The 11,578-nt window shown below is 49.9% G+C and overlaps 1 protein-coding gene across 1 annotated transcript in view; it reads right to left on the reverse strand.

Annotated features, from left to right (window-relative positions):
* The window catches only part of EVC (EvC ciliary complex subunit 1), a 68,397-nt gene extending 56,825 nt beyond the window's left edge, over positions 1-11,572 (reverse strand). The window contains exons 1-2 of the mRNA XM_073891416.1: positions 11,495-11,572; positions 5,431-5,553 (exon numbers count right to left, since the gene is read on the reverse strand). Of these exons, the coding sequence (XP_073747517.1) occupies positions 5,431-5,454 (24 nt within the window). The 5' untranslated portion in view covers positions 5,455-5,553; positions 11,495-11,572. The remainder of the gene's footprint in view (positions 1-5,430; positions 5,554-11,494) is intronic.
* Between the last annotated feature and the right edge of the window lie 6 nt (positions 11,573-11,578).

Raw genomic sequence — 11,578 nt, forward strand, 5'->3', positions numbered from 1 at the left:
GGATGGACACATGGGTGGATGGATGGATGGATGGATGGATGGATGGATGGATGGATGGACACATGGGTGGATGGGAAAATGGATGGGCAGGTGGGTGGATGGATGGATGGAAGAATTGGCAGATGGGTAGATGGAGAGATGGATGGATGGATGGACAGATGGACAAATGGGTGGATGGATGGATGGGAGGATGATGGAAAGGTGGATGGATAAATGGATGGGTGATGGACAGACAGATGTTATATAGTACATTCCTTATTTAATTCTAAATCTTCAGCTTTAGAAGAAATAAGCATTTAAATAACATAGCAATAATTAACAAGTTTTCCTAAAAATTGTGACCCACCTTTTAGTGGAAAAAGAAACAGAACAGTTTTAGCATTGCCAAAGGTGTAAACACTTCCACGTGGCAATATTCATGCAAGACTCTGGATCAGACCCTTAAATGAAAAGTGGTTGGGCAAGTGTTTTCACTTCTCTCTGAGTCTCAGTCTTCCCAGACAGAGAACAGGCACCGTATCCACCTCCCCCCCACCCCCCGCCAGGACTGCATAGATAAAGCACCCAGGAAAGTAGCTGGAACAGAACAGAAGTGAAGCAATAGGCAGCTCTAAGGAATGACAGGAAGCAGCCGCGTCTCCGGGGAGTCTTCTCTGTGCACAGCTGATCGATCTCTTCCTACTGCTCTACACCCCCACATCCTTTCTGGGTCTCTCTCCTGCCAGGGGTGCCCCCTGCACCTCGCTAGGTGGGTGCTGGATACATGTTTTGGAAACAACCTGCAGGGGATGATGGTGAACAGGCAAGACCAGTCAGGAGCCTGGCACTCCAGGCCACCAGAAATTTCTACTTACTGGTTCTGAGCTGGCTGATGGGCTAACACTACACCCACATCTACCTTGATACTTCTCAACTACACCTTTCTGAAAAAAAAAAACTCTGTAACAAATGACTGATTGCCAGTTGCCAACTTGGAATGAGATACCCTACCATGGGGGATACAGAAGGATTTATCATTTCCTCATGATGCAGGCATTGACCCGGCACCTAGCCGAGCCAGCAGTGTGGTCCCCGGGTGGCTCCAGAGCGGGTTTCACCAAGATGCCCTTCTGGGCAGGGGGGCGATGAAGGCCACATGGTGAGGGCAGGGCTTTGTCATTTCCATCTGTACTTAATGACTCACAAAGACAGACTTAGATGACAAGAATGGGTCAGACCACTGACACGTGCCACCTCCTTCCACTTCCGAAGGCTACTGTCTCCAGATCCCAGAGGGGGAGATGTGACACAGAGCAGTTAAGCCGTGAGCCCAAGGTCACACAGCTAATAAATGCCAGAACTGGGATTTGAGCTCAGATTCCCTGAATCCAGAGTCCCTCCTCTTTAGCTGACATCTTTCCGTCTCCTTCAACATCATGCAAATAACAACCGGGGTGAGAGCCAGGAAGTTAAACAGGAAATTGGGTGTTCAGTGGAGAAGACCCCTGGACTGGCCTCACCATTCTCCAGGAACACAGGTCAGATCCCAAGATACTTTGTCGCTCCCACACCCCAAACTGCCATGTCAAATCAACCACAAAGCCCACCAGCTTGGACTCCTAAATGTCACTTGGACCCATCACACTGTCCTGAGCTACCACCATAAGGCTGCCACAGCCTCCAAGCTGGCTCCCATCTGTGCACCGAGCGCCTACTGTGTGCTGGGCTCTTTATGCACTCTTGCTCATTTAATTATCACACAACAGTCAGCCTGGGGAGGTCCGTACTATTTCCATCATCCCTATTTCATGGAGTGAGGCTCAAAGGTTAACACCTTCCAACGCATTCTCTACATGGCAATCGGATGATCTTTTAAACCTGAAACCTCCATCACCGCCAGCATCAACCCCTTCCTGGCAGCCCTGTGATCCGAGGGAGCAGAGCACGGCCTGTCCCAGCCCCCAGCATCCAGCCCCAATCTCTGCTTGAAGCCATGTGGGTACAAAATCAAAGGATAGCAGTAAGATCGAAAAGGCTGATTTCAGAACAGGTTATATAATTTGTGGGGCCCAATACAAAATGAAAAGGGGGAGGTGCGTCTAATTAAAATGTGATTAAGATATTTCAATCTTCAGCAGGGACTCACCTGCTCAAGAAAAGCTAGGAAAGCAGAGGGCACTGTGATTTTCTAAACTTCTTACAAACAGAGGTGAAAAGAAAACACAGCATGGAAGGAGTGCAAAATGAGAGGAAGACACAGTCCCTGCCCTGCAGCAGAGATAGAAAGCAAAAACTGCACTTTATGTGGAAAACAAAATTAGAAGCACCGGATGGAGATGCTGGGGTCCACCTGGGACGTCTGGAAGCAGAACCCAGGATGCACGTCGAAGCATAAGCTTAGGTGACAGGTTACTGTGGCTGTTTGGGGAGCCTGTGAACGCATGTGTGTTTCCGGCCCATCCACCTGCAGACTGCAAGCCCCTCGAGGACTGAGGACTAGCACTTTGACAGTCATGGTGTTTGTCAGGATGAAGGACCTGGAAGCGCTCGGCATATGGAATCCAGGAGTGAATAGACTTCTGCTGTTTTTAGTTTTTTTTTTTTTTTTTTTTGTTGTTGTTGTTTTTTTTTTACAGCTTTTCTTATTAAGTTCAGATGGCTTCCAAATTCTGATAATCTTCTCAACCGTAGCAATACAATTATACAGAAAATTGGTTGTCATGCGAGCCTACCACGTAAAACTTCTTCAGCTGGAGCAATGCAATTTTTCAGAAAATTAGTGAAAGTATAATTGCCGGAAAAGAAAAGGTGTTTCGCTCACCGATGTAGAGGTGTCCCTTCAGTGAGTGTATGGCGGCGTCACAGAGGAGCTGACCCTTTGCCCTCCTCCAGAACCAAAGGACGGCATGAGGAGAACCAAGGCTGTGCCGTGGCACGCTGAAGAACCTTCCGGAATTTTCTGTTTGTTTTTGACTTGACGTGAGCTATTCATCAAAATAAAGTTCAGGCAAGGAGTGGTGCGAACCACAAATGCCTTGGTTTTCCGTGCATTCTGGGACGTCGAAGTTAGAGTTCAGCTCACCCTGTCAGAATGAGCCCTGGCCAACGTTCCCTGACAAGCTTGGTCTGCAGAAGGCAGGGCATTTTGGCAAGCCAGTCCCTGGAAGAGGCAGATCTTTAACTCGGCTCTTGGCAATGATTAGCTTGATCATAGGCATCGTCTGGCATCGCTAAATGGTTAACATGTAAAACATTACCAGCTAGAAACATGAGCGAACCTTCCAGAGAGGTACAAGGACTTGGCTCCCCTGGAGACACCGATGAACACTTGTCCTGTAGCCGGAATGTTCATGGAGTTCACCGATGGGTGACCCTCGGGCCAGCCTCATTACTGTCATCGTGAAGCTGAGAAACCGGAGGCTCAGACAGGTTATGTCTCTTGCCCAGCATCACACAGCAAACAGGTGACAGGGCTCGGTTCCTGGGAGCCAGGCGCCAGGGCCCCTGAGCCAGTGTGTTTTCACCGAGTACTCCAAGGCCACCCTCTGCGTGAGCAGGGTTGTATTCATGCAATTCAACCAGGTGAAGCATGCAATTTAGTAATTTTCAGTATATTCACAGACATGTGCAACTATTCCTCCGATCAGTTTTGGAACACTCTTATCATCTCAGAAAGAAACTCCATACCCGTTAGCTGTCATCTCTCTCACCCCCTCCCCAAGTGCCCACCAGCCTCCTTTCTGTCTCTGTTGATGTACCTGTTGCAGACATTCCATACGAATAGAATCCTGCAGTATGTGGTCTTTCGGGACCGGCTTCTTTCAGTTAGCATTATATTTTCAGCGTCCCTTCATGCTGTAACGTGTTTCAGGATTTCTTTCCTTCTTATGGCCCAAGAGTATTGCATTGTGTGGACAGAACACATTCTGTTGAACCATTCATCAGCTGATGGACACTTGAGTTTCCACATTTTGGCCAAAGAAGGCTGTATGAACACAGTGTACAGGTTTTTGTGTAGCCGTATATTTTCACTGGTGTGAGCAGGGTTTTGATAACACAGGGTGATAGGGACAGAGGGAGACAGATGAGGGAAAGAGAGATATCACGCACCCACCTGTCACACAGTCACACAGAGATGCACGCAGAGAGAGAAACCAGAGAGAGGGACCTAGAGAGCCGCCCTGATACACACACATGAAGACACATGGGGAGAGACAAGCACTTGGGACCAGAGAGGCAGGGACACAGGCTGGACACACAGCACCTACGTGCCAGGGGCTCGCTCCAGCTCCAGGTCCGGCTCCCCATGCCAGCCCCGTGAGGGCAGCTAATCTTTCCACTGGACTGTGTGAGGGAATCGTCGAGAAGGGGATATAAATAAGATCTACCTCATGGGGCTGCTGAGAGAGGTGTATGGGGTAATTCACACGAGTGTTCACCTCACTCAAAAGTGACACATGGGAAAATGCCTGGCACTCAGTAAGTGCTTAAAAAAAAAAAAAAGCCCCGAAAAACCAAAAAACAAATAAATAAAAACCTTTCCCCTTTTCTCAGGAACCCTCTAGCTCTCTGTCTGTCTATCTACCTATCTACCTACCTAAATATCTATATTTACCTTTGGGCAATTGAGGTTAAATGACTAGGATCCATGGAACTTTCTGGGGAGCATGAAGTGTCTAGAAATAGCACACCTTTGGAAGAAACACTCTCTTTCTCTGCGGAGCTCACACACAAAGTGATACTCTATGGGTGGGCTCAGGCTGGACAGAGTGGGGGCCATTGAGGAAGGACCAGGGAGAATCCACCTTTAACATGTCCCTAAAGAGGCCCAGAGCCCTCACTCCTGGATATTTACTTAACATTCACTTAAGGGAAATAACATGAAATGAAAACAAACTTATACACAAACATTCACAGAAGCCCTATTCAGGATAGCCAAACGCGGGAAACAACCCACTCTGTGCTCTATCTCCGCAGTGGACTGAGCAATTAGAAGGGATAAATTACTGATATGTACAACAATATGGTGAGTCTCAAAAGCAGGATGCTGAGGCAATGCCAACACAAGCAAGCACACGATCCCACTGATGTGAAATTCTAGAAGAGCAAAACCACCCTGGTGATAGAAATCACAGCAGTGCCTACTTCTGAAAGGGGCAGGGCGGGGGTTTGGGGGAGATGCAGGAGGGTAAACCAGAAAGGGGCACTGGAGAACTTTCTGGGGGTGATGGAATGTTCCAGATTGGGGTTTTGGTTACAAGGATGTATATACTTACCCAACTATAAACTTCAAATTTGTGCATTTTGCCACATGTAAATTATATGGCAGAAAAGAAGCCAACTGGGACAGGAAATCTGTCAGAGGCTCATCTGAATGGCATCTGCACTGCCAAGTGGGACACAGGACACCCAACACATGACTCGGCAAATAAACCCAAACATGCAGCTTACGTCCATAGCCTCCTCCTTTGTCATCTGGGCTTCTCTCCTCCTCCTTCTGGACGGGGAGCCGGTTTCTGAGGGGTCCGGTACATGAGACTCTAAATTCTTGAGCAGACTCTGAGCATCGTCTTTCTAAAATCCAAAGGTGGGGGTGGGGAGAACACATAAAACCGGTCAGCCTAGTGCCCCTGGGACTCAGGCCATCCACCCCCCACCCGACGTGTGCTCATCTCTGTGTCTCTGCCTGGCTCTCTGCGCGCAGCGTCACGCCTCCTACCCCTCCTGGGGTCAGCCACACAGGCTTCGAGACTGTCCAGGCGTCAGCTTCCTGAGAAGCCCCCGGGTTCCCTGCCTCAGGATGTCCTCCGGACCTGGAGGTCATACTTGGATCAAAGGTCACTCTACTGTTCTTCTGGGTTGGGGGCCCTTGGTAGCCTGTGAGCTCCCCGGGGTAACAGCTGAACACGGGAAATGGCACATAAATATTCATTTTCCTGTTATTTCCCAGAATGCCATCAGATGATTTCAAGAAAATATTTTAAGTACCCTTAAATTATAGAATGGTTTGTATTGTGAACCACGGTTGATCCTTGGTAATGGTAGAGTCTGCATTTGTAAATTTGCTTACTTGTCGAAATTTATCTGTAACCTCCCCAAATCAACACTTGTGGTGCTTTTGAGGTCATCCCTGGGCATGGGCAGAGTGGTGAAAATTCAAGCTGCCTGCCGTGCTGTGTCCAACGGAGAGCCTAGCCTGCAAGGTGACACCCTGCCTTCCTGAGTCAGCTCTCCTACCGCAGACCAGGGTCCCTTTCGTGTTCTGTGAATGCCCTTCTTCTCCCACATGTCTGTGCTTTCCGTTGCTGACACAGTTGTTTTAAAATGACCCTTAAGTGTCGTGCTAAGGGCCGTGCGGTGTTCCTAAGGGCAAGCAGGCTGGCGTGCCCCTCATGGAGAAAATGTGTGTTGGATAAGCCTCATTCAAGCATGAGTTATGTTGTGCCATTGGCTGTGCGTTCACTGTTCATGCATCAACAATTTGTATTAAATAGGGTGTCTTTATACAGAAACACACATCAAACAAGGTTATGTATTGGCCAGTTAATGAAGATGTTGTGGCCAGAGTCTTGCAGAAACCTAGCCCTGTGTTTCTCCTAGGAGCAACGATTCAGTGTTTGCTAATTCTCTGTTTGCCATGATTCTGTAGATCATAATGATCAACTGTACCTGAAATCCCATTATGCCAGAGACCCTGACCAAGCCCCTCTTATGGTGCTCATGGATATAATCTTTACACTGAAGAAACATTGCCAGTTTGTCATGGAATTAGCTAGCAACTGTTACGAAGCAGCCCGAAGCATCAAGGCTTATTCTAGTCACTGGGAACGGAGTAATGAACAAAATAAACAAAGCCCCTGCCTTCATGGAGTTTACGGTCCAGCGACAGAAGAGAGATGTAAATAAATATGTAGTAAGTCAGCGGTGGTAAGTGTTAAGAGAGAAAGGTGATGCAGGGCAGGAGAATGGAAGGGGAGGCCTCTTGGGCAAGGTGGCGTTTGAGAAGAAATGTGAAGGAAGTGAGAGAGCGAGCCATTCAGATATGTGAGGGACAAGCTTTCCAGGAGCGGGCACAGCAAGTGCAAAGGCCCTGTGGCAGGACCATGCACAGCATGCCCAGGGAAGGCCTTGTGGCTACACCAGTCTGGGGCGCAGTGGAGGGGGGCAGATGACGAAGCCAAGGATTTAGGGATTGTTTGTTTAGCGGTTACAGCTGACCACTACAGGGGTTCTGCAGGGAAGAACCCAATCAGATCATCCTGCAGTAGAGACTCCAGCATAAACCTCATCTATCCCATGGAGGAGCAGTGTTATTTTGCTCCCCAGTTAAAAGTAACCAGGAAGCCAAGGGTCACCAGCCACTTGAGGACAGACTGTGATATGAAAGAGAAACCCCCAAACAAACAAAAGGAAAAAGCAAGCTGGAAACAGACACTGTGTAGGGAACAGTTGTTTATTAAAACAAATAAGCAATTATAACATCCTCAGAGAGCCAAGAGAAGATGTTACACTCACAAAATAAGAACAGGGCAGCAGAAACATAGGACGTTCTGAGGACAGAAAAGGGGACTCAAAAATGAAAAACGTGAAAATCTCGACACAAGGGTGGTTGAGAAAAGCCTTCCAAAAATGGCGTAAAAAGAAAAAGAGATGGAAAACAGGAGAGAAGGAAGGCAACTGGTGGTCCAATTTAACCAAAACATGAGACGAATTCCCGAAAGAAACAACAGAATATATAAAAGGAAAAGAATCATCAAGGAACTCAAGAGAGTGAGTTTGCACACTGAAAGGGCTTCCTGGATGCACGGCCCAAGGAGGGCGATCGACCGCCACCAACCCCCGGTCCTGGTGTGCTTCCTATGCTGGGAACAAAGAAGAGATGCTTCCAGATTCCACAGGGAACAAAACAAAGTTATCGGGAATCAGAACAAAATCCTATTTCTCCACATCCACCATGGCAGTTGGAAGACAATGGAAAAAATGCCTTCAAAATTCTGGGGGAAAATTATTTCCAACCTGGAATTCTATGACCTAACTACTCTCACGAAGTTGAGAATAAAGACAGAAGGGCACAGATACTTTCAGACACAGAAGTTCTTAAAAACACTCCCCTCCATCTCTTTCTCAGGAAGATCCTGGAGGCCGTGCTCCACCCAAAGGAGGAAATTATCCCAGAAAGACAGTGGAGGGGACCCCCGAAAGAGGGCGCAACGCTGGGGAGGTGACAAAGTTCCAGGGCGATTGGCCCTGAGAGGTCCCACTGGTGACAGCGAAAGTCTACGGCAGCTGCTTCTCGAAGGTTTAAGAACAAAAACATCACTGGAGGGGCTCCTTAAACACAGCTTGCTGGCCCCACCTGCAAAGATTCTCATCAGTGAGTCTGGGGTGGGGCCCAAGAATTAGCATTTCTAACAAGCTCCCCCGGCTGCTGCTGGTGCTGCTGGTCTGGTCCAAACGAGAGAAGCAGCGGTCCAGAGAGCAACCAACTCAGACTGGAGCAGGCGAGAGGTTTTCTGGAGAGGTGTTTTGCAAGAAGATAAAATTGATCAAATAATGCCTTCAAATGTCCAAAAAAATGTATAGAAATGGAGGGGAAGCCAGCGTTAAATGAGCAAGTACACAAAATATGAGCCAATGGGGGGAAAAAAGCCCTGGGTAACTATTAATTTCAGAGAAAACAAAATGCAGTGACAAAAAGGAAAATAATCATAATCATAGCTGATCCTTGACTTACCGTGAAAATTGCTTACAGAATCATAAGAAAGGAAACACTGAATACTGATTTAACCAAAATTGCCCTACGGCCACAAGGGGGCGGGGCGGGGGGCGGTGGTGGCTGGTGGGTGGGTGTGCACAGGGAGGAGAAAAGAGAGCTGAACGTCTCCCCAGTCCACAGTGGGAAGTCAGTGCTAAGCCGAAAGCAAAAAATGCAAGGGACAGCCAGGTAAGCAGGTTATTTACAAAGGGGAAGTAAATGACCAAAGAGCCGGCTGAAAGAGCTAGACGAGGTGGCTTCTGGGAAGTGGCGAGTGGACAGTGGCGTTGCTGCCAATAAATGAACACTTGATGTGCATGTATAACGTCGATGCAAATATAAAGTTTTAATGATGAAATAAAAACAAAAGAAAAAAAAAGCAACAAAAAGAAAGTGGCGCAACACACAATTACGAGCTGGGTGATGTGGACCAGAGGAGAACAGAGATCCCAGGGTGCACGAGGGAAGAAGTACCTCATCCAGCCTGGAAGGGCTTCTCTCTGCCTCTGAAGGATGAGCGGGCAAGCAGAGAAAGGTCACTGCAAGCAGACAGAATGGAAGTGCAGTAGCAGAGAGGCATCAGGGGAGCAAGGAGAGGCTGGGGGGCTGGAAAACAGGATGCAGGGGGTGCACGGCACCTTGCATTTGGCTGGATGCCCCGGGGAAAGGCAACCACCTTATGCACCGTTTCCTTACGCTAGGAAAAGAGACTTAAGGAAGAGAGGAGGAAAGGAGTCCACTTAGAAAGAAGGCTGTTGCCAAGGTCCCAGCCAAATCATGAGAAAATCCCGGCAACCAGACCCTGGGGCCAGAGCCCCCTCTATGGCTACTGCCCTGGTCTGAGCCACCATTACCTTCAACTGGACTAGTGCAGCCCTTACTGACCAGCGGCCCAATCTCAGATAGTTTGGTTAACCCCTGTAAGCCTCAGCTGACTCAGCTGTGACATGGGCCACCACCATGGTCTGAAGGTGTGCGTCCCACTCCCCATGCGTAGGTTGAAATCCCAACTCCCAAGGTGACGGTATTTGGAGGTGGGGCCTTTAGGAGGTGATTAGGTCCTGGGGGTGGAGTCCTCCTTACAAAAGAGGTCCCAGAGATTCCCTGACCCTTCTACACTCTGCGGACACAGTGAGAAGTCTACAGCCCAGAAGCGGGCCCTCACCAGAACTCAGACGTGGTGGCACCTGATATTGACTTCCGGCCTCCAGCACTGTGAGAAAGAAGCTTCTGTTGTTTCTAAGTCACACAGTGTGTGGTACTTTTCTTATAGCAGTCCGAACAGACTAAGACAGATACTACCTGTTACATCACCAGATGGCAGAGGACTAAAAGCTCTGATTTAGGGGTTCGGACAGACTGGGGTTGAAATCCAGCCCTGCTCTTTATTCATCACATGCCCCTGGACCAAGAACATGGTTGGGGAGCCTGGACGTCCTTCCCTGGCAAGTGAGGATAATGACAGCTCTCCGACTCAGGGGTTTGGGGCGGGAATAGAGAAACCAAAGTCCACAAACACTCAGCTCGGAACAGGGCACCCAGCAAAGGTTGTGCACGTGTTACTTCCCTCTAAACACAAGAAGCCAGTGTCTCTCAGTGTCCCTTAACTGCCAGAGGGATGTGACAATCTCAAACTGACCTACAAGCATCTCGCACTATATTAGTTGCGTTCAACCTTTATCACGCCTTTCCAGCAACACACTCCCCCAACGTCAGCAGCCATCTGCTGGACTTGTCTCCTTCTCGCATGGGCCAGGAATGCAGGGAACAAGACCACACACTGCATCTCAGATCCTACCAGACTTCATCCCTCAAAGAGGCCAAAGCGGCAAGGACCCAAGACAGTGATCACACCACACGGATCAAATGCCCGCTGTATGCCCACCATCTCCACACAACATCCTGTTCTGTAACAACGGTCACACGAAGCATCCATGAATCCCCTTCCGTGACCACTGCCACCCATGGAGAATACAGTGACTGGGCTTACACACACATGTGTCACCTTGGCAAGTCACTGAATCTCTCTGCGCCTCAGTTTCCTCAAAAGCAAAATGGGGTCCTTAAATAGAACAAACTCACAAATCTGTTCTGGGGATCCAATGAGATAATTCAGGCACAGAGTCTAGCTCAGTGCCCAGCACACAGCTGGCAAGCACCGAACCCCCCAGGGTGGGCTACAATCAAATGTTCACTTAAAATCTCGCTTTTTCTGGAGACGGTGACCCTCCAGCAGCAAGGGCAGGGTCTGTCCTGCACAGGACTGCGGCTGGCAGAGGTGCTCATCACACTCTTACTGCAGGGAGGAAAGAGTGAGTGAAGGCACGAACGCATGCCAGGGTGGCAGCTGGGACTGGAGAGGCTAGTTAGGTAACCCACACGGCAAGCAGCAGAACGGACAGGGGTGGGGATGGCAGCCCTCCTGTCCACCGCGCTCAGCCGGGCCCCTCGGCCAGCGGCGAGTCCGGACCCTTGGGGCTCCAGATGAGAAGACTGAGGCCTCGGTGAGCTTTAGCGGCTGTCTGCGGTCGCACAGCGGAGTCGGACAGAGCCGCCACTTCTGGAGGCCCCCAGGCCGGTACGCTCCTGTCACTCCACCGCCCCCCTCTGGACTCGGTCTCCAGCTCGCTCCTGGGCTGGAGGGGAAGACTGGGCAAGACCCGGGGCTCGCGACGCCCGCGACCTCGCTCGAGCGCCGACTGGGCGCAGGAGGCCCGCGCGCGCGCGCACCTCACCAGGCCCCCAGCCCCGCCGACCCACCTGATGCCGCGGGCGCGGCCGGGCGGCGCGGCAGCCGAGCCAGAGGCCGAGGCCGAGGCCGAGCGCGGCGCCCAGCAGCACGGC

This window comes from Callorhinus ursinus, unplaced genomic scaffold (genome assembly GCF_003265705.2).
Source record: "Callorhinus ursinus isolate GAN/ISIS: 27379988/994484 unplaced genomic scaffold, GSC_fseal_2.0 scaffold4, whole genome shotgun sequence".
Taxonomy (NCBI): Eukaryota; Metazoa; Chordata; class Mammalia; order Carnivora; family Otariidae; genus Callorhinus; species Callorhinus ursinus.